The sequence below is a fragment of the Balaenoptera ricei genome, chromosome 10 (genome assembly GCF_028023285.1).
Source record: "Balaenoptera ricei isolate mBalRic1 chromosome 10, mBalRic1.hap2, whole genome shotgun sequence".
NCBI classification, from domain to species: Eukaryota; Metazoa; Chordata; class Mammalia; order Artiodactyla; family Balaenopteridae; genus Balaenoptera; species Balaenoptera ricei.
The window spans coordinates 102,754,389-102,778,455 of record NC_082648.1 but is presented as its reverse complement, the minus strand read 5'-3'; the positions used below and the strand labels follow the sequence as shown (position 1 = coordinate 102,778,455).

At 41.3% G+C, this 24,067-nt stretch overlaps 1 protein-coding gene across 1 annotated transcript in view; it reads right to left on the bottom strand.

Moving 5' to 3' along the window:
* The window catches only part of ATXN10 (ataxin 10), a 155,171-nt gene extending 140,968 nt beyond the window's left edge, over positions 1-14,203 (bottom strand). Inside the window, exon 1 of the mRNA XM_059937161.1 lies at positions 13,870-14,203. Coding sequence (XP_059793144.1) covers positions 13,870-13,985 — 116 coding nt within the window. The 5' untranslated portion in view covers positions 13,986-14,203. The remainder of the gene's footprint in view (positions 1-13,869) is intronic.
* Positions 14,204-24,067: the final 9,864 nt, after the last annotated feature.

The following is a 24,067-nucleotide window of genomic DNA, read 5'->3' as shown; positions in this document are numbered from 1 at the left end:
ACAAGTAGGGGGTAGAGAGGGTAGTGGGAGTTCCTGGAAATTATCTTCTGGTCGCCCCTATTTTTTCAGAAAAATAGGAAACTGAGAATGAGGATGAGGGAGAGGCAACGGAGACTTAGGGAGAGCAAAAGGCATAAAGCAGTTAACTAGGAAAGCAGGAGAATTAAATGGACTAGGGAAATAGAAGGACTGCCGGGCAGAACTAAATGCCTACCCAAGGTCAGTGATCATCCACTTACAGAAAGACCAATCAGTATGGCTGTAAGTTTTTCTCCATCCTTATTCAGTTACTTGGGTGCAGACACAAAGGAAACAGCAAGCTGGATTTAACTAGAGCTGAAGTTTTACCAGGAAAGTATGACAAAGTTAGGAGAAGAGGCAAGGGAAATGAGAAAGTATACAAGGAAATGCTTTATTACTGATCCTTAGATCTAAACTGGATTTAAGAAGGGAAATGTGAACATAAGGAACCAAAGGCACACTGAATAGGAAGGAGTAGGACCAACAGACTGTGGGTCCTGGTGGGGTTGAAGACTCGTTGGAACAGGGGACCCAGAGAGACAGGATACAACAGGCAGCCAGAGTGGGACTCTTGGAATTAAGATTGTGGAGGGAATGCAGCCATGGTTAATCATAAGGCCTGGGTAGCACGTGGCAATGTGTGGTGAGATGGGAGGAAGGGGGTGTCCAAGTTCACTGAAGGAGAGAAAGTCAAGAAATAAAAGGCCAGGGTAATGAAAGGATAATCTATGTAAAAACTAAACTAACCAAGATTTAAGACAGCAGAAGTAATGCAGAGTTAACAGCGAACTAGAGCTAAATTCTTTAAGGAACGACATAGAGGGACCAGCAGATCTTTTAATAGCAGAAGAGATTATCCATGAGGTATACTCTGATGGCATGAGATGAAAAGTTGGAGGGGTTTTGGAGGAAAAAGTTCTGAAAGCAGCAATGACAATCACCTTCACACCTACACACCTTCAAGCCAAGCAGTACACTGGATATAGGAGAAAACAGCCCACTTTGAGGACCTTCTGGGAAAGGTTTGTCCTTAGAAGTGAGCCGTATTTCACCTAGATCAAGAAGATGAAAGGAATATTCAGAGAGGTTGAGGACATAGGGAATTTTGCACACAGGAAGGGTTTTAAAAGCTGAGGAGTCAGAAAAGGATCCATACAAAGCCTTAAGGGAGTCAGAGAGTAACAGAAAACCTAGGAGTTTCCCATTTTAATTAGAAAATCAGCTTGTGAATGTCTAGCAAAAACCCCGTTGAGATTTTATTTTGAATGGCATTGAAACCACAGGTCAACTTGGGGAGAACTGATGTCTCTACGTTATTGCAGTTTCCTATCATGTAATGGTATAACCATTTATGTTTTCTTTAGTGTCTTTTGATCGAGTTTTGTAATATTCTCAATGAGGAAGATAGCCACTAACACTTAAACTGTGCTTATTCCATGCCCGGCACTTAACTAAGCACTATATATAAAATGTCCACGGCACTTAACTAAGCACTATATATAAAATCTCCACGGCTACCGTGAGCATATCCCTAGCTTACAAATCGCCCTCTTACCTCTAATGTGACTTCTCTGGGCTTGCGGCCGTCAGAGAGGTTGACTCAGCCTAGAGTGAGCCCCAGGGTTCCTTGGTCTTTGAATGAGTGTCCTTGCCCACAGTCCAGTGACCACACCCTCGGGTCCAGGGACCACTACAAAAGACTGGAAGAACGAAAGAGCTGAGAAACTCTCCTCTGGGGGCATGGTTGGTCACAATTCTAACCTTATTTATTTTGATTTGCTGGCTCAAACTTCTTCCTGTCTACTTTGTCCATTTAAGATAATTGGATGTGCAGGGTGGCTCACACTGACCACACTGGTATTTTGAAGCTGAGTCAGAACACCTTACCAAGTAGTTCTGTGTGGTATTCCAGCTCATGGCACAGGTAAAAATAAAGGAAACTGTCACCACACTCTACGAAGTTCTTTTTATAGTGTAGCGTAATTGAGGTTCTCTCTCAACACAGCTGATCTGAATCATGGTTGAGTCAAGACAGCATATGGCGTCCTTTGCTAAGCTGACAAGTGGTGTGGGTTTCTTTTGGGGGGGGATTGTTTCGTTTCTTTTATTTTTTAATAATGACCTTCCTCTCCAACTCTTTTTATTTATTTATTTATTTATTTATTTATTTATTTATGGCTGCGTTGGGTCTTCGTTGCTGCGCGCGGGCTTCTCATTGCGGTGGCTTCTCTTGTTGGGAGCACGGGCTCTAGGCGCGCGGGCTTCAGTCGTTGCGGCACACAGGCTCAGTAGTTGTGGCTCACGGGCTCTAGAGCACAGGCTCAGTAGTTGTGGCGCATGGGCTTAGTTGCTCCGTGGCATGTGGGATCTTCCCGGACCAGGGCTCGAACCCGTGTCCCCTGCATTGGCAGGTGGATTCTTAACTGCTGCACCACCAGGGAAGCCCGTTTTGTTTTTGCTTTTGGTGCAGCCAAAGACTCTTGTTGGTCAGAGGCTCAGCGATGTTTGGGGAAAAGCTATGTGAATGTGTGTACATGCAGATGATAGGTTAATTTTGAGTTCTGCACTATGCTGACCTCTGAAGTGCTCAATATTCCCTTTCCTTATGAAAGTTAGTCAACATACTGATGCGAGCAATGAGGAACACCAAAACATTTTCTACCTCTTGAAATCATCATCATCTGTCATTATTTGATAATTTTTTATACCTCTTAGTAGAGTCTTTCCTCTGTGCTCTCACTTTATATCTAATGACCCCAGAAAATTAAATAATCTAAGGAAATAATAAAAATACAACCAATTGCTCATGATGTGCTAGCAGGTACTGAAAATACAGAGGTAAGTAAGAAGAATCCTGCCCTCAGATTGTTCTCATTCTAGTGGGACTGGGAGGTGACTAAGTGATCACAATACTCTAGTGAAGTTCCTTGAAAGAGGAAAGGGGAACATAGTACAGAAGCACATAGGTCAAAAAGGCTTTCAGTAGGGGTTGAAATGGTCATTAAAACCTGAGGGAAAATTAGGAGTGTGTGTAGGAGGAAAGGAATGAAGTTACAAGTTTAACATTACAGCATTTGAGCTATTCCCCCTTTAGTGGTTTGAAGTGAGCTAGAAATAGTTACTTACACTGTACCAACTAGAGTTGCATCACTAAACACAGAGCATGGTACACAGCATATGTGAGGTAATTAAACAAGTAAATAACTAACACGGTAAATCGAATTAATAGCTTTCGAGCAATCAGAGCAGTCATTACTGACTGGCTGTCAGTGCTAAGTGACTTTCTTTATTACAGCCATTGGCTCTTCACTGTTTATTCAGTTCAACATATATTAAGCACTCACAATGGACCGGGCACTATGCTAGAAGATACCATAAAGAAGACAGACCCTGCCCACAGCAAAGTCACAACCAAGTCAGGGGAAACACATATAAAAGTCTATTGCATTATGAAATGAAAGTGCAGTGAGAAAGGAGTTCACACTTTAAACATCTCCCCTCCATTCCAGACACGGTAATCATATGTTTATTTCTAAAAATTATAAATATAGAGCCCAACTTTAAAACAAGGTGAATATCTCCACACACCAGAAACTGACGGGAAACACTTGGCTATAATCAGGTCTAAAACCAGAGTGGAACATTTCAGAATGGCCTAAGGTCATCTGCAATTCAACTCTGGCAGGATGACGAGAACCAAAAGCCGCCTACACCTTGTGGCGATCAGAGTCACTACGTAAAAGTCAGTGTTAGGACAGGACTCCCCTGCCTCTGCAGAGAGACAAAAGGCTGGACTCAGTGCAGCCCTACGTACGGTTACCTGCAAAGCCGTGCGCCTCCAACGTCAGGACAAAGCCGAGAGAGCTTCAGAGATGGAACCTGGTCCAAGATGCTGGCTAGCTTAGTGACCAGACACACGGTATCCCAATAGCACTACGACACAAATCACCAATAGCAGGAAAACCTGATCTTAGGCTGGGGTCATTGGGGAAATAGGTGGAAGAAAACGCAACATCATTATACAAGGAGGAGTGAGCCCAGAAAGGGAGAAAATGTAACAAATTTCTCAAGGTGAGCCAGCAAACTAGAAGTTCAAAAAGAAAATCTAACCCTAAGAAAAACTGGTCCCTTTCCTCACCACTCCCAATGACATACCTGCAGAATTTGTGCTTCCCAACCCCGCAACTCTAGACTGTGCTGGACTAAGCCCTAGGGCCAAGACAAAGAACGTCTCCATCAGGGAGCATAGAAAAAGATCTAGTGTATCTTAAACTAGATCCACAGAATGATCACTTTGAGATTCTCAAGCCGGTGAACCAGCAGGCAAAGAAGAGTGACCACACTGGCAGGAGAAACCCACCCTGATTATCAGGAGGAGTTGCTACTACAAGCTGGGCACCGGGAGGAGTAATCTGGAACTCAGGGGTTCAATGGGCTGTCTCTTGGTACTTCCATGTCTAGGGATAGCCACAAACAGGCAGCTGCAGCAACCACAGACTGACAGGAGAGAGGCAACCAAGGGCTCAGCCCCCTCGGCATCACAGCCCAGCTACAGTGCTGGGGGAAAGTCAGGGAAGTCTAGACTGGAAGCTGGAGCAGGGAGATGATTATGCAATTACGGCCTCAGGACAGTCTTCAGCAGTGGGGACTGAACTTACTGCACTAACACTCCTGTCCAGGTCTTTCCTTTTAGATTCCAAACAGCTATAGCCTCCAAGAGCCCGCAACTGAGTGAACGGTATCAGGCAAGAGGAGGTCTCAGAAGAAGAGCACGCCGTAACAAATGTTCACAGTGTCCCTCACCGCACAGCCTTGGTCCATCTAGATAACAACCCCAGGGGCAATTCTCAACCAGTGGGCAACAGGTTAATAGATAAATCACCCAGCCCTGTGCACAGATTATTTGGAGGTGCAGCCCTCAGGGACACCCAGTGGGGTTGAGCTCCAGCTGCCTACAACAGTCACCACTCAATACGGCATCCCTACATTGGCTGTTCCCCCTTCCACACCTAGCTTCCCCCCGTCCCACACTCCTGACTGCTGGGTACTTCACCCAAGTCCCTACCTCAAATTCTGCTTTGGGGAAAAAAAAAAATCCAAAGGCTCAGGTATACAAGGAGACATGTGTAAAGATGGTCCCTGCAGTACTGTTTGAATTACCAAAACTTCAGGACAAATCCAATACCCATCAGTAAGAAAAAAGGTAGGTAAATTATGATGTAAGCTTATGAAGGGACACTCTACAGCAGCTGAAGTTAATGATCTAGCTCTCTATGTATAAAAACTGGTAACACTCGAAAACAGAGCAAAAATTAAAGATGCAAACTGCAGAGTGTACAGCATAAAACATACAGTTTAACACGTACAAGGGAGAGAGGAATGAGACTGGAAAGTGAAGCAAAGAGCCCTACCCACCACTCTCACCTCCGGGCATTCACGCCCTTCTGTGTGACCCTTAGAACACGCAGTAGTAAGGCATGTCCTTTCCAAGATGATAAAGGCACCCCAGCTCCCATCTTGAGCGGGCTCTCTTGGATCACTCGCTTTCGAACAAGCCGGCTGCCGAGGCACGAGCAGCCCTAGGGAGGGGTCCACGTGGTGAGGAACTGGAGCTTTCTGCCCAGAGCCACTCGTGTGAGCGTGGAACCCCGACCTCCCACCCCAGTGAGGCCTTCGGGAGACCACAGACCTGGTCTACGGCTTGACTGCAGCCTCGCGCAAGACCCCAAGCCAGATCCACCCAGCTAAGCAGCTCCCAGATTCCGGACCCTAATAAACTGTGTGAAACAATAAATGCCTGTGGCTTCAAGCTGCTAACTTGCGGGGTTATTTGTTCTAATATCGAGAACATTAACAATATCAGTAATGTTTTGGATTTTGAGAGAACAAGACAAAATTGTAACATTTGCTGATTTTTCAAGTGAAATACATGGGATTAGATTAGATTATCTGTTATATCGTTAGATATATCTGTTAGATTATCTGTTATATCATCCTCCATAAAGGCATTAACATTATTATATATTTGTGGGTTTTGACTTGACAAGAGTTTAAAAATAAGCAAACAAACCAACAAAAACACTAGATTGAAAGTTAACGGAAAGCTTCAATTTCCTTTTTCCTTATAGTACACAAGTATGGTTTTCTAAAATGTCAGCTCCTAAAGAAAGCACAGTCACTCCACGCAAAATCATCTAAATTCCTCTGCTCATGTCATAATGTAAGTTAGTGTCAAGTACTCACTTTATTGGAAATTCTATAACTTTTTAAAATTATCTAATATCGCTAAAATACCTTTCCACCAAGGAATTAAGATTTTGTAAGAAGTTACTGCCTACATCTTTTGGATCTGAAAAACCAATCTTCTTCCACTGACTTGAGTTATTAAATCTATTCCTTATTCTAAAGTTCCAGAGGCAGTTCCAAAGCCTATTAAAACAAGAACTTGATCATGGAATTGAGATGAAATTAAAAATTTTACAAGCGCTATTTTAAAATATGAAAAAAATTCAAGAATTACCACACTTTTCACTTCTTTTCACTCCTGATTCTGACTAGAGCCGGCAATAATAATAGTGGTGTTTGCTGGCATCAACTACGTGCCAGGCACCATTCCAGACTCGACATCCAGCACCCCCTAATACCCACATCAACCCTACAAGGTAGGCACCAGGTAGAACTACCAGGGTAGAACTGAGGCTCAGAGAAGTTAAAAATATTTGCAGTTCATGCAGCTAGTATGTTGCAGTACTTAGATTTGAAACTAGACCTATGCCTTACAAAAGTCTTTTTCCCCTGAAACCCACTGAGTCCAAAAAGATATCAATATTTCATACTGACACATTTCAATGGGGAGAGGAAGAAGCTCCCTGAACTCAAATTGTTTAGAAAACAAAACAATTTCAGTCACTCTGCAAAACAGCCCCTGCATTATTCACAGGTCACAAAAAGCCGAGGCAAATCCCACTCCTACCCGGGAGGAAGGAGATCTCAGGTTCCACAGCAGTAGGATGATATCACACTACGGCTATCCCTGCAATGCAAGATTCCAAAAGCACCCTCACACTGCAATTTTCAGTGGACAATGAGGTGAAATTTCCAGCGCCACATTACTTCCCTTTTCCTTCCAGAATGACTTCCATTTCTTTCTACATTTGGTTTCAAGCATTTCATGCACTCACACATCAGTCACTTCAGCTCATCTCAGGCTCTGGAAACAGACAGCACTGTCCCGCATAGATGAAAATGTAGAACAAAGCCCGACTCACTCTAACTGTATGAAGAACATTAGATAAACCTTTCTTTTCTTAGAGCAAATTTTACAATTCACAAACACTGTTTTACCACAAAGTCTGAGATTTAGCTCAAGTAAGTTCTTCTGGGGGTGGCAAGGAGAAGGACAATAATTTTACACACAGAAAACAGATATAACTTACATACAGTGAATTACACAGATCATTAGTGTTTAACGAGTTGTGTCAAATCCAGGCAACCAATACCCATCTAGATAGAGCACATTTCCTTTACTCCAGAAAATTCCCTCATGCTCCTTCCCAGTCAACCCCCAACCTCCTTTGACAACCATTGTTCATGTCTGTATTGCCAATTAGCGATACAGACAAGATTAGCTTTGCCAATTGTAGAACTTCATAGAATCATACAGTATGTACTCTTTGTCTAGCTTCTTGCATTCAGTACGTTTTGAGACTCGTCCATGTTGTTGTGTATACTGGTGGTTCATTCATTTCAATTACCGGGCAGTTTTAGCCATTCTCCCATTGACGGACATTCGAGTTGGTTCCAGTATTTGGCTATTACCAATAGAGCTGCTATAAACATTCTTTTACAAGCCTTTTGTGAACATATGTTCTAGGGTAAATACCTAGGGTCATAGGCAAGGGTACATTTAACTTTATAATAAACTGCCAAAATGTTTCCCAAAGCAGTTGCACCATTTACACTCCCACCAGCAATGTACGAGAGTTCCAGTTGCTCCACATCCTTGCCAAAATTTGGTACTGTCAGTCATTCTAATCCTAGCAATTCTAATGAGTATGCAGAGGTATCTCATTATGGTTTTACTTGTTTATAACAGCTTTACTGAGATATAATTAACAAAGCATACAATTCACTCATTTAAACTACATAATTTGATGGATTTTGGTATATTAACATTATTAACTTTTTAAATTGTGGTGAAACGAATATGTAACATAAAATTTGCCATTCTGACCATCTTTAAGTGTAGAATTCAGCGGCTTTAATTATATTCATAATGTTGTACAACCATCACCACTAATTCCAAAACTTTTCTAAGACCCCAAACAAACTCTGTAACCATTAAACAATAACTCCCCCCACCAACCCCTGGTAATCTCTAATCTCCTTTCTGTCTCTGTGAATTTGCCAATTCTAAGTACTTCATAGAGGTGGAATCTTACAATATTTGTCCTTTTATGCCTGGCTTCTTTCACTTCGCATGTTTTCAAGGTTCACCCCCATTATAGCATGTATCGGTACTTTATTCCTTTTTATGGCTAAATAATATTCCACTGTAGGTACATACCACATTTTGTTTATCCATTCATCTGCTGATGGACACTTAGGTTGTTTCCATCTCTTGACTATTGTGAATAATACCTCAATGAACACTGGCATAAAAGTATCTGTTTGAGTCCCTGCTTTCAACTCTCTTGGGTACGTACACACCTAAGAGTGGAACTGCTGGGTCATATTCTGTGTTTAGCTTTTTGAGGTGCCACCAAACTGTTTTCCATAGTGGCTGAACCATTTCACATTCCCACCAGCAATGTACAAGGGTTCCAAATTCTCCACATCCTCACCAACACTTACTTTCCATTTTTTGGTAACAGCCATCCTAACGAGCATAGAGTGGTGTCTCATTGTTTTAATATGCATTTTCTTGATGATTAATGACGTTGAGTACTTTATCATGTGTTTGCTGGCCATTTATATAATCTTCCTTTGTAAAGCACAGATTTTTATGACCAATTTTTTAATTGGATTGTCTTTTTGTTATTGAGTTACAGGAGCACTTCTATATATTCCAAAGCAAGTTCTTTGTCAGATATATGTATTGCAAATAGTTTCAGTCTATGGCTTGCCTTTTTCATTTTCTTAATGGTGTCTTTTGATGAGCAGAAGTGTTTTTAATTTTGATAAAGTCTAGCTTGATAATCAATTTTTTCTTGCAAGGTTAATGTTATCTGTGTCCTGGATAAGAAATGTCTGCCTACACACAAGATCACAAAGATATTCTCCCATCTTCTAAACATTTTATAGTTTTAGCTTTTATGTTTAGGTTTATAATCCATGTTGAAATATTTTTTGTGAATGGTCCAAGGTATGGGTCAAAGTTCATTTTATTCCAATTAGATATCAAGTTGTTCTACCACCACCATTTGTTGAAATAAAAAATTTTTAGATTGACTTTGGTTTAGAGTTTGCAAATATTTTGGAAATGGGCTTAACACTCCTTACACAACATTCAGCATTCAATAAAAGATAGGACCAAATGACTAAACACAAGAAGACAGAAAATGACAATAGACAGTTATCAGGCACATTCTCTAAAAAAAACCTATAATTAATATGCTTAAGAAGGTAAATGACAAAATGAATTTCAACAGAGTAATCCATTTAAAAAAATCAAACAGAAATTCTGCAATACAATAACTCAAAAATACAATACCTGAAACTAAGAACACAATAGATGATAGCAGATTAGACATAGCAGAAAAAAGGAATAGAGAACTAGAAGGCAGATTAGCAGAAAAATTTCAAACCAAAGCTCAGAGAGAATGGGAAGTACAGAAAGGAGGCTTTGAGACATAAAATACAGTGAAAGGTTTAACATATGTGTAATTACAGTCCTTGAAGGAAAGGAAAGAACAGGAGAGAAGCAGTATTCGACGCAACACTGGCTGACAATTTCCTAAACTGTTCAAAGACACCCAATTCAAGAAGCATTATCCAAACAGGATAATTACAAAAAAGCCAACCATCTCTGTCCTCATAGGCCTTCATTCTGGAAGGAGACAGAGAACAAATAAGAAACCACTATTAATAATTACATAGTAAATATGTTAGAATCTAATACGTTCTTTCTTTAAAAAAGGGAAAATACTTTATAAGGTAAAGGGGTCCCAAAGTATGGAGGGAAGTATCTGCACTATTATATAGGATATACAAGGCCGTGAAGGAAGTAATCAGAAAAATAATTTTGACTAAACATAGGTTAACAAGAAAAAAGTAGCCACACTGAGAAAAGCTTAAAAAAATTATTATCTACATGAACATGGAAGAAAAAAGACTACGCACGCACCATGAGTAATCACTTCTACAAATAGCAGCAATCTGTTAAGCACCTACAATTATCAGACTGTATGCTAGATGCTAGGGATACAGGGAATGTGAAACATTCACTTTATTCAAGAAGCTTATCAGATGGAAGAGCAATGAGGTATCAGTTTCAGCATGAGAAGAATTTACAGAAAGCAGTATCCAAATGTTACACTGTTTCATGAATACTCAAGAACCAGAACATAATCTTCCCTACAGAAAAAAACAGAGAGTAGCATTACTCAACAGAACTTACTGTGGTGATGGAAAAATTCTGTATCTGCATGGTCCAATAAGGTAACCACCAGCCACACGTGACTGCCTACCGAGTACTTCAAATGTGGCTGGTACAAGGAATGGAATTATTAATTTTACTTATTGCTAATTAATTTAAATAGCCACATGTCACGAGTGGCTACACGGACAGTGGAGGTATAGAGTACGACAACCAATCTCACCTGGCTCTACACTTTAATAGAGGGGTCTGCATACATCATAAAGGTAAATGATGAAGAAATACATCATAAGGGTAACTAAAGGGTAGGAAAATAAAACCTCGAGGATAAGGCTGAAAACAGAATTCTTAATGTATTTACATCTTACTCTGTCCCAGAAAGAATCTAGCATGACTTGTAAAGACTCGGAGCACAGCAAGAATATTCATGATCTATATACCAATATATATAACAAACTACCCCCAAACTGAGCCCTTTAAAACAATCACATTTATGGTCTCACACAGGTCAGAGTCTCTCGAGAGCCTGCACACATGGCTGTGGGCTTGACTGGGACTGAGAGGATCCACTTCCCGGATGGTCATCACATGGCTGCTGGCAGGGGGCCTCAGTTCCTCACCACACAGATCTCTCTACATGGACGCTTGAGTGTCCTCACAACATGGCAGCTGGCTTTGTCAGAGTGAGTGATCCAAGAGAGAAAGCAAAGGGGAAGCTGCACGGCCTTTTGTGTCTCAAAAGTCACACACTGTCATTTCCCCCATGTCTATTATTAACAAATAAGTCACTAAGTTCAGCCCACACTCAAGGGGAGAGGAATTCTTTTGTTCCATCAATTACTTTCTTACTTTCCTCAGTATGTTTTTGCTTTGTCCGGTGTTTTTCTATTTGCTACTCTGAGGCCTCATTTTGCTTCACTTTACATCCCATCCAACCCCTAACACCTCGGTCCATCCTCCTTCTGGGTCCATCGACATTGGATGGATCCTCTCAGAGCAGCTGGACTCTGGACACCCCATGAGTTTCTGTGAGGGGCAACTAGTGATTTGCCCAAAGACACACAAAGAAGTAGTGGCAGAATCAGGACCAGAAGCCGGATCTCACAAACTCTCATCAAGGGCTCTCTGCCCCACCACACAACTATATGCCTCCCTATCCCAAGACCTGCACATCAGTTCACCTTTCCTGGTCTTCAAACTCCGCCTGGAATTAGGATAAACTTCCTGCCAGCCCCAGGAAAAACTCAAAATCAAATATGGGATGCATCTTCACTTTCTCATTCTTCCCCAACAATCCAATTGGTCCCTGAGTCTTGTCTATTCAATCTTATAAATATTTTTCAATACTTACCCTACCCACCCCCATAGACAATACCCTAAATTCAGGCACTTTTCTCTTTCACTTGGGCTTCTGCATCAACTTCTTAAAAGTCCCCTGCCTCTACCCTCACCCTAATGTATCCCCAACAATGGCAGTCAGAGATCTTTCTAATATACAGATCTTGCCATGCCATGCCCTTGAAAGAACCTTCAATGGTTCCCCTCACAAGGGACAGAGTCAAGAAAGGTCTTGTAAACTGGCTCGGGGTCTTGGATTTTATCCTCCAGGTTATAAAGAGAGACCTGATGTTTGACCATCTCCTCTGTACCATACACCTTACCTATGTTATCTCATTTAAACCACTCAGAAACTGTGCAAAATCAGCACACAGTCCCTTTGCACATACTGTTCTTGCTAATTAGCCCTCTCAATCTGTAAGCTATGAAGCCAAAGTAATCGAAAACCTTTCCTGGCCCACCAATCTATCCATGAGGTCCGCAGATCCCCCCGTGCCACTACCTCTTCTTGTCTAGACCCCCATTACAATTTGTTTACACAGCAATTACTCCAACATTCTTGAAAAAAGGGGGGTATCACATTCATCTCTGCACCTTCAGCCTCTAGAAAAGAACCTGTTTCAGAGTAGGTGCTTAATAAAGGTTGATGACTGATTACTGACTAAAAGGACGGTCCGTCACGGTATAGATATGCCCAAGCAGTAACTCATTCAACACATCTTCCAGAGTGTCATATCAATGAACATATCTCCCAAAAATCCCAAGGAGCAGTGCCCTGGGCTCTTAGCACTCTTTCAATTGCTCAACACTTCTTATTGTGATTTAAGGCAGCAGAAGTGCTCAGATCAAAGGGACCTCTAGGACTTCTACACTCCCTCTACTCTTTACTATCTGCTGGTTCCCCAGAACAGGACTTTCCAGGAGAAGACTTTTTATTTTTCAACTTCATCACCTAGCACAAAACCTGGCACATGGGGGACCACCCATAAATGTGTTAAAGGATAATATCAGCTAGCATTTACTTAGTACTATGTGTCAGGTATGTACTAAGGATTTAATATGCATTATCTCATTTAATCCTGACAAACAATGTCCCCAGAAAGGTACTGTCCAACATTATTCCTATTAAACAGACGTGGAAACTGAGGCCCAGAGAAGACTAGAACAAAATCAAACAGGCACTGACTGAGGGCATCACATACTTTATATTTTCACATGCTTTATTTCATTTATTCCTCTGTACAATTCAGAAATGAAGTCATGTATTATATTCCCATTTTTAGGCAAGAAATCTTAAGGCTTGGAAAAACTGCACAATAACGCACGCACAGCTTGTAGGGCCAGGAACCAAATCCAGGTCTGTCAGACTCCTGGGCACCTTTGACAATGGCCATCTGGCCCTTCAATGGCAGAGGGAGGATTGAAGTGGCCTCTCCACAAAGCGCGGCCACCACTGGGGATGCAAAGCCTGAGCTGACAGGCCGAATGGAATGACGCCACCTCCCACCTTGCACATCTGTAACGTGTCTCTCCCCCGCCAGCACGTATGCTGACTCCGGCGGCCTGTAGGTCTGTTCCCGTTACAGGGGCGCCATCAACGCGACTCAACTAACCAAACAGGCAGCAGACGGCCAAGGGCTCACTTGCCTCGGTCCCCCTTCCTGCACCCGGCTTCACACCTGTACTGACGGGCAGGGAACAGGTGTCAGCCCCCCGGGGCACCTCGGGGACCGGGCGGGGGAGGACGCGGGCCTGGCATCGGCGGCCCGGGCCCCTCGGGCGCATCGCGGAGGCCGCCACCCCGCGGCCGTCCCGGGAGGAGGGGGCGGCCCGCTCCCCAGCTGCCGCGCCCCCGCCCCGCTCCCGCAGCCCCACCGGGCCGCCCCCGACGCTCGCGCCGCCCGGGCCGTTACCGATTCCGCTGCTCTTTGAAGAGCGCCGTCAGCGCGCGGAGAGCCTCCAGGTCCTGGATGGGCGCGGGCACCATGACGCCGGACAGCCTGCCGGGCGGCGGCCTGGGCGCCGCCATCTTGCCGCTCGCAGCTCGGGCCGAGCGGGCGACGACGAGGAGCAGCAGGAGGAGGAGCAGGAGGGAAGGCAGAAGGGGGAGGAGCGCGCCCGCAGCCTCCGGACGCCGCCGCCGCCGCCGCCTCTGCGCCGCTGCAGCCCGTGGCCGGGGAGGGAGAGCGCGAGAGCACGCGCCCCGGCTCGCCTCGGGCTGGAGGACGCGACGGCTCGGCGAGGGGAGGGGGCGCGGGCGGAAGTCCCGCCTGCAGGGAGGGGGCGCCGGCCGGAAGTTCGGCCTGTGGGGAAGGGGCGCGGGCGGAAGTTGTGTTTGAGGGGGCGGGGAAGTCAGGAGGGTGGAGGATCCCAGAGGAGAAGTCTGGAGGGGGCACCGGGACGGGGGCGTCCTGAAGGGGGAGGTGCGGGCAGAGGGGGGTCTCCATGGGAGGGGTATGAGGAAGGGTGGGGAGTCCTGCAGAGGCTCCCCCAGCGGAAAAGGCTGAAGATCTGGATCCTGCGGTTGGGTGGGTTGATCAGTGCCCACACCGACCCACTCGGAACCGGAGCAGTCTGTCTCCAGCTTGCAAGTCTCAGACCCTGGAAGCTCACTTCCCAATTCGTATTGATCATTTACTGACGATAACAGTTCATTTACCAGGCCTGCTTGGGGTGAGAATACGTTGTTCCAGCTCATCGAGGGCTTTATATACAATTAGATGTCAAGGAGCTAAATTCTACATAGGTAGGGTAAGAATTGTGTTTTTCTAAGGGAAATGAGTATATTTTATAGGAATCAGACAAGGCTTCTCTGGGGTGTTGGTAACTCACATGTTTTCTTTCCACCACGCTTTATCATATCATGTATATGTCCTTTCAACAGGCATTGTTGCCAAGCCCCATGCTAGGTGCTGGGCAAACGGTGGTCCCTCGGTATCTGTGTGGGATTGGTCCAGGATCTCCCATGGACACCAAAATCCGTGGATGCTCAAGTCCCATAGTTGGCGCTCTGTATCCACGGATGTGGAACTCATGGATACAGAGGGACGCCTGTGTAAATATCAATAAGAGACGATCCCAACCCTGAAGAAACTCAAAGACTATTGAGAGAGAGACAGGCAAACATAATTGAATACAGTTGATTACTGCTATGATAGAGGACTACACAAATTGCTATGGGACCACTTAAAATATGTAAATAGTACCCTCTACATTTTTATTTGAAGAGTAGGTGTGTGTTTATAATGTAGCACTTTTGATGTTCTTTGCTAAGGAAAATTTAAGGACCCAGTAAACACCACTAGAGTATGCAGGAGAGCTGAAACATGAACAAGCAAGTCACCTGATATTGTAATTCAGCCTTACCCATTTAACTGACTACATATTCATTCATTCCACAAGTATTTCTATGTACCTACTATGTGCCAGGCATTAGATGGCCTAGCAGTGCTCAAGACCATTCAAAATGTTTAACAATCCTTAAACTAGCAGGGCAAAATCTCCCAATTTTTCCCTGAAGAACAGGGGATAGTAAAACGTACTGTCACCAATCAAGACCTTACTCCTTGGGCTTCCCCGGTGGCGCCTTGGTTAAGAATCCACCTGCCAATGCAAGGGACAAGGGTTCGAGCCCTGGCCCAGGAAGATGCCACATGCTGCGGAGCAACTAAGCCCGTGCGCCACAACTACTGAGCCCACGTGCCACAACTACTGAAGCCTGCACACCTAGAGCCCGTGCTCCGCAACAAGAGAAGCCACGACAATGAGAAGCCCACGCACCGCAATGAAGAGTAGCCCCTGCTCACTGCAACTAGAGAAAGCCCGCGCACAGCAACGAAGACCCAACACAGCCAAAAATTAATTAATTAATTAATTAACTAATTAAGAAAAAAACATCTTACCCCTTAGTTTTCTATCCTTAATTGTAAAACAAAAGTAACTACTCTGATTCTTCCAGAAAACATGTCCCATAATATTCAAATTCATTACCTGGAATATTGGAGTATGAACCTGACTGCTCTCTTTGCTTCTTCTCTTGCCTCCCTACATTCTAGATCCTTTAAAAATACTATAAGTCAACATTTCACTTTGCTCAAAACCCTCTAAAGGATTTCCATTTCACTCAGAGCAAGAACCAAAGTTCTTCCAATGGAAGAGTCCCTAAATAGGGCACGTCCTTCCTCCTCCCCCCACTCTGATCACATCTACTAGCCTCTTCCTCATCCATTGAGCTTCAGCCACCCTGCCCTCCTTGTACTCCACCCGGGGATGTACCCTCCTACCTCAGGATTTTGCACATGCTGTTCCTTTTGCATGGAACACCTTCAATGCTCTCCCAGCAGATACTTGTGTGGCTTACTTCCTTCATCTGTTCAAAAGACCTCTTAATGGGTTTCCCTTATCAATCTTTAAAACTGTAACACACCACCCAAATTCCTGATCCTCAGGACTTTTTCTCCATAGCCCTTAACAGTTTCTATATCATATCCTTTACTTACCTATTTATTTACTGTTACTTTATTTTGTGTACTGCCAGAATGTTTAAGCTCCATGCGGACAAAGACTTTTGTCCTTTTTTTTTTTTTTTTTACTTTTGTATCTCCAGTATCTAGAAAAGGGCCAGCTATGTGGTAATTGCTCAGTAAATGTCAGTTAAATTAATGAACAAAAGATATTTTTAAAATATATTTTCAGAAAGGAGAAAGGAAATAACATGCCTCCAGAAGAAGGTCAACAATTCAAAAAGTACAGGAAAGAGGAAAGACGCAAGAGAGGAAGAAAAAATTTATAAAGAAGATTAAAAGAGAAATAGAGACATTAACAGAACAGACTAGAAGTATGGGTGAGTATAAGAAACAAAAGGATATTCAATTGGTCAAACAATGGGGTGTTATTGACTGCCTGGAATTGACTAGAGGATTTCAACCTTGGCTGAACTGACCGAACTAAGTTAATATTTCACTTGGGCTAAATGGCATTTTTTAAATGTTACATAATCATGCCTTAGGATGAACATGCCACCACGTAAGAAGTAGGTGAATTAAACTTCAGGTGAAATTTGTGATATGTTCTTGTATTCAGCCCACTGCAGAAGAGTTGCATCAGCAATGATCCAATAATCAAGAAGTGAAAATAAGTAAATAAAGAAAGGAAAAACAAATGGGGGGAAAAGAAAAGCAAGGGAGAAAGTAGGTGAGGTGCAAGGCAAAAAAGAATTGGACCAAAGTGCATATGGTTTTGGCAATGAAAGTGAATGCTGGTAAAGAGAACAAAAGATGAGCGATGGGGGAGAGAAACATTCTTGCTTGTGTTGGCTCCTCTCTCCGAAACCTTCTCCTTACCATCTCTGCCTATGATTCTCTCACTAGAAAGCTTATGCCATATATCAGCTCCTCCACCGAAACATCATGTTTGTTGGATGCCAGAGTCAGCCCACAGCTCGCTTTGGCACTAACTTTGCAGAATCAGCCTTCTACTATAGACGTGTTTATGTACTGTCTTTCGAATCTGAGATTCCTCAAGGCAGGGACTTTATCTTCCTCATCCTGTTCAGGACCAAGTTCAATGCCTTGTGCTTAGAAGCAATGCTATAAATATTTGTGGAACTGAAAACTTTGGAGATCAAAGGAAAAAATAACAGAATAGTGTAATTGTTAAGAGCAGGGATCAGCAGACTACAGCCTGCAAGCCAAATCTTTCCCACTATCTATTTTCATGAATTTTATTGGAAACTGTCACATTCATTCATTTACATATTGCCTATGGCCTCTCTGATGCTACAGTGGCAGAGTTGAGCAGTCGTGACAGAGACTGTAGGCCTACAAAGTCTAAAATATTAACTATTTGGCTTTTCACAGGAGAGATTTGCCAACCTCTGGTAAAGAACATGAGCTCTGGAATCAGACAAACTTGGATGATGTGAATTCTGCTTTCATCTCTTAGCACCTGACTTTGGACAAGTAACCACCTTTTTAAGCCTATTTTTTTTTCATTTGTAAAATGGAATAGTAATAATACATACTTAATTGAGCGGTTGGGAAGATTCAGTGAGATAGTCTATGTCACTATGATAGCCCAGTGTCTGTCATATATTTAGCTTAGCTAAAGGACATTAAGCTAAGTGAAGTAAGTCATTCGCAAGAAAGACAAATACTGCACGATTAGTCAAAATCATAGAGCAGAAAGCAGAATGGTGGTGGCCAGGGGCTGGGGGAGGAAAGAATGAGGATTTTTTTTTTTTAATGCACATAGAGTTTTCAGTTTCACAAGGTGAAAAGAATTATGGAGATAGATGGTGGTGATGGTTACACATTATGAATGCATTTAATATCACTGACCAGTACATTTAAAAATGGTTAAGATAGCAAATTTTACGTTATGTGTATTTTAGCACAATTTTAAAAATTATTTATTTATTTATTTGGCTGTGCCAGGTCTTAGTTGCGGCATACGGGATGTTTAGTTTCGGCATGCGGACTCTTAGTTGCAGCATTCGAACCCTTAGTTGTGGCCTGTGGGATCTAGTTCTCTGACTAGGGATCGAACCCGGGCCCCCTGCATTGGGAGCACGGAGTCTTAGCCACTGGACCACCAGGGAAGTCCCCACAATTTTTTTAGTGGAAGAGAAAAGGCCACCTCTGCGGGCACAGGCCCAGGTATATCTCTTGCCTGAGGACTTCCTCTGCTTTACACTTTTCAGCAGCTAAGATCACAGGAGGTTGAAGGTCAGAAAAGAAGAGAAATTCATTGAGAACAATCTGCAAAGGCCAGAACTACTTAACATCAAATGAGCTTTGTTGAGTCAATCAGTACCAAACAATAGTCAGATGTCATTAACACTCCTGCCTTCTCTGCCTGAACTTGGAATTCTTCCACTGGCATTGACATTGTCTGTTATTGAGCCCTTAATTATAAACATCAGGCAGAAAACTATGGAAGGGAAACTTACAAACTCCATTCTGAATGGAGCCATCACTGAGACAGTGGTTTAGACCAGTGCTATTCAAAGTGTTCTTTGTGAACCAATTCATGACAGGATTCTACTTCTGGGTGAGATGGATGAAGACCCTACCAGACCTCACACACACACACCACAAAAACAATCATAAAACCTGGGTATGACACACACACACACACAAAACCACTTGAAGGTATTTGAGAGTGAACAGAAGCTGACAGGCTCTTATGAGGAGTGCATGCTCCTTGGAGGAGGGGAGATGGAGAGGCATACAAGTAAGTTGTTGTACCTGTGGCTTTTATCCTGGGACTACATGTTGTACACATTGTGCGTCCAGCATGGGTATCACATGTGGAAAACCCTGCATCTTTTCTGGCCTGTAGAAACATAAAAGTAAATGTATGAAAATATGAACATTGAGGAGAGTGGGAGAACCCACAAAAGGGAGAGAGCCAGAGAATGGATCCTCAAATTCATTCTGTCCATACCTCTGACTGCCCTCTGAAGCACACACACGTGATGTAGACCCAAAGCAACTCAACTAAAGACAAACAATCTGAAGCAAGACAAGCACTATCCCTGAAGAAACAGAGTTTTCAGTTCACGTCCACACGAGAAAATTGCCTGATGAAACAAACACTTAGTAGAGGAAAATAACAGAACCCAGAATCTCTCCAACTTAATATTCACATCAGGATACAATCCAAAAGCTACCTGAAAGGAACAAGGAAAAAGAAAATGGACAAGAAAACCAATTAAATCTGTCCATGCAATGAGCCAGATGTTAGAACTGACAGAAACAGATTTTAAAGTAAATATTATAACTAAATTCTATGAATTAAAACAAAACAGACCTCAATGAATAAAAACCTCAAGAGAAAAGTGGTAAATCTCAGCAGAGAAATACAAATGTAAAAAAAAAGACCAAATGGAAATTGTAGACTTGAAGAAGACAGACAAAAGAGTAAGTGAAATCAAATCAAGAGATAGATTAATAGGTAGATAAATGAAAGAAGAAAAGAAAGAAAAAAAGAAAAGAAGGAAGGGGAGGGAGGGAGGGAAGAATAAAGGAGAGAAGGAAGAAAGAAAAAGAAAAAGAAAGAAACAAAGGAAAAAAGAAAGGAGGTAGGGAAGGAAGGAAGAGAGAGCGAAAAAGGAAGGGAAAGAGTGAGGGAAGGAGGAAGGGGAGAAAACAATTTTCCAAGAATAAGAACAGAGAAAACATGGGAAAAAAAGGAACAGAATTTCAGGGACCTGTTAGAGGATATCAGATGTTCAAATGTTAGTGTAATTGCAATACCAGGAGGATAGGAGAGAGAGAACAAGACACACAAACACACACACACACACAAAGTATTTGAAGAAATAATGGCCAAAATTTTCCAAACCTGATGAAAGATGGAAATTTGCAGATATAAATGTTAAACCGGCACCAAGCAAAATAAACACAAAGAGCCTATGCCAAGACACATCACGCTATTGAAGGCTGAAACGAGAGCAAACACTGATAGCGCCAAGAGGAAAAGTACATATTATACACAGAAAAACAATGATCTGGAGGACGGCTGACCTATTAGAAACCATGGAGGCTAGAAGACAGCAGAACGACCTCTTTAAACTACTGAATGAAAAAACTGTCAATTCTGTATCTGGAAAAAACATCATTCAAGAATGAAAACAAAGACATTTTAAGATAAAACATAACTAAGAGAATTCCTCTCCAACAGAACCACACCATGGGAAATGCTGAGGGAGCTTCTTTGGGCTGAGGGAAATGCTATCAGATAGAAATGCAAATCCTAAAAAGATGGAATAGTATTAGAAATGGTAATATCTGGGTAAATGCAAATGACCATTTTCTTCTATTTGCCCTTTTCCTCCTAATTGTTTTATGAACCATGTAACAGTTTATAGCAAAAATTATAACATAATTTAACTTATTACTTATAATTTAACTTATAATTTATAATTATAATATAATTATAAGAAAATTAAAACATTTTCTTGTGAGGTTTATAACATATGGAAATGTATGAAGTGTAACAACTGTAATAGAAGAGACAGAGGAGATATTGACCTGAGTTCATGGTATAATAGATTCCTTAACAACAACCACTAAAAAAAAATGCAAAGAATTATAGATAAGATGCCAACAGGAAAATTGAAATGGAATTCTAAAAAACATTCTAAACAAAAGGAACAATGTGGGAGGGGGAATGCAGAAGAGACAAACAAACAAACAAACAAAATGACAAATCCAGCCCAACCATATCAATAATTACGATAAAGGATAATGAAATAAACACTCTAATTAAAGGTTAGAGATAATCAGAATGGATTTTTTTTAAAGACAACTATATAAAGAGAGATAAGTTGAAAGTTAACGGATGGAAAATAGATATACCATGCAAACAATAAGCATAAAAGGTCAGAGTGGCTATATTAATATTGGATAAAATAGATTTTATCAGAAAGTTTTACTGGGGATAAAGATGGACACTTCATAATGATGAAAGAGCAAATTCATCAGGAAGATATAATAATCATAAATGTGTATTTGCCCAATAAGAAAGTTTCAGATACATGAAGCAAAAAATAACAGAATTAAAGGGAGACGGGCAATTCCACAATCATAATGGATATTTTACCATTCCTATCTTATCATTGGCTAGAAAAACTAAACAAAAATCGGCAATGATATAGAATATCTGAACAATAGTTTAAACCTTTTTTACTTAGTTAATAGTTCCACAGTGCAACAATTTTCAACAATGATACAGCATGCATTCTTTTCAAGTGCACTTGGATAGACCATACTCTGGGCATAAAATAAGCCTTAATACATTTACAAAGATTGAAATCATACAGAGTATGTTCTCTGACTGCAGTGGGATTATATCAGAAATCAGTAATAATAAAATAACCTGGAAATCCCCCAAATATTTGAAAAACTTAAAAACAAACTTCTAAATAATAATTGGATCAAAAAAGAAATACAAAAGAAATTAGAAAGCGTTTTGGACTGAGTGATGATGAAAATGTCATATCAAAGTTGGTGGGATAAGGTTAAAGCAGTGTTTAGAAGGAAATGTAGTTTTAAATGCATAGATTGGAAAAGAAGAAAGAGCTCAAACACATTATCTAAGCTTTCATCTTAAGATACTAGAAAAAGGAGAGCAAATTAAACCCAAAGCAAGCATAAGGAAGGAAATAATAAAGGTAAGGGGAGGACTTCCCTGGTGGCGCAGTGGTTAAGAATCTGCCTGCCAATGCAGGCGACACGGGTTCGATCCCTGGTCCAGGATGATCCCACATGCCACAGAGCAACTAAGCCCGTGCACCACAACTACTGAGCCCACGTGCCACAACTACTGAAGCCCATGCTCCTACAGCCTGTGCTCTGCAACAAGAGGAGTCACCGCAGTGAGAAGCCCGTGCACCACAACAAAGAGTAGCCCCCGCTTGCCGCAACTAAAGAAAGCCCACGCGCAGCAACGAAGACCCAATGCAGCCAAATAAATAAATAAATAATAAAAAGAGCAATTAAAAAAAAAGATAAGGGGAAAAAATCAATGAAATAATAGAAAAATAATATGGAGTATCAGTGAAAGCAAAAGCTTTTTCTTTGAAAAGGATAGTAAAATTGAGAAGCTTCTAGCTGGACTGATTATCGGGCATAAAAGAGATGACATTACTACAGATTCTATAGACATTAAAAGAATAATAAGGGCATGTTATGAACAACTTTATGGCAATAAACATGACAATCTATGTGAAATGGACAAATTCCTTGAAAGACACGAATTACCAAAACTCATCCAGAAAAAAGTATAAAACTTGACCAGCCTGATATCAATTAAATAAATTGTATTTATAGATAAAAACCTTCCCATAAAGCAAACTCCGGAGTGACATGGCTTCAGTGGTAAATACTCTCATGCATTTAAGAAAGAAATAGTATCAATTCTACACAAACTCTTTCAGAAAAAAAGAGGTAACATTTCTCAACTTACTTTATGAGGCTAGCTAGTATTAACCTGATTCCAAAACCAAGCAAAGACCTCGTAAGAAAAAAAAGAACTACAGACTAATATCCCTCATAGACACAAAAATCCTTAACAAAATATTCACAAATCAAACCATATATTAAAATGACAATACATCAGGACCAAGTGGGGTCGTATTCTGGGAATGTAAGATTAGATTAATATCCCAAATTCAATCAATATGGTTCATCATATTAATAGAATAAAAGAGAAAAGCCATATTATCATTTCAATAGGTGCAAGTAAAAACATTTGATAAAATTCAAGAGGCTTTCTTGACAAAAACTCCCAGAAAGGTAAAAACATAAGGGAATTTTCAAAACCAGATTAAGAGCATTTACAAAAAACTTACACCCAACATCATATTTAATGGTGAAAGACACAATGCTTTCTATATAAGATCAGGAACAAGGCAAGGATGTCTGCTCTTACTATGTCTATTTAACATTTTACTGGATGTCCTAGTCAAGACTAGGAAAAGAAATGGAAGATATACAAATTAGGAAAGAAGTGAAAATGTCCTTTTTGCAGACCACTTAATCATGTTATGTAGAAAGCCCTAATGAGTCTATGAAAACTCTACTGGAACTAGTAAGTGAATGTAGCAGGGTTATATATGAAAATCAATTGTATTTCTATACACTAGCGATGAACAATTACAAGTTCAATTTAATGAACGACTTCACTTATGATAACATCAAAAATACTTAGGAATAAATCTAAATGAAAGATGTACAAGTCCTGTACAATGAAAACTACAAAACATTACAAAAGGAAATTGAAAAAGACCTAAATAAGTGAAAATATATACCATGTTTATAGATTGAAAGACTTGATATTTTTAAGATGTCAGTCCTCCTCAAATTGATCTATGATTCAATGCAAAAAAAAATGTTAACAGTCTTTGTAAAAAGAAATTGAAACATTTAAAAATTTGTATGAAAAGACAAAGGACCTAAAATTCCCAATATCATTTTGCAAAGTAAGAACAAAGTTGAAGGATTTAAACTATTTGATTTCAAGACTTACTATAAAGCTACAGTCATCAAGACAGTGTAGAATTGGCACATAGATGAATGGAATAGAATAGAGAATCCAGAAATATGC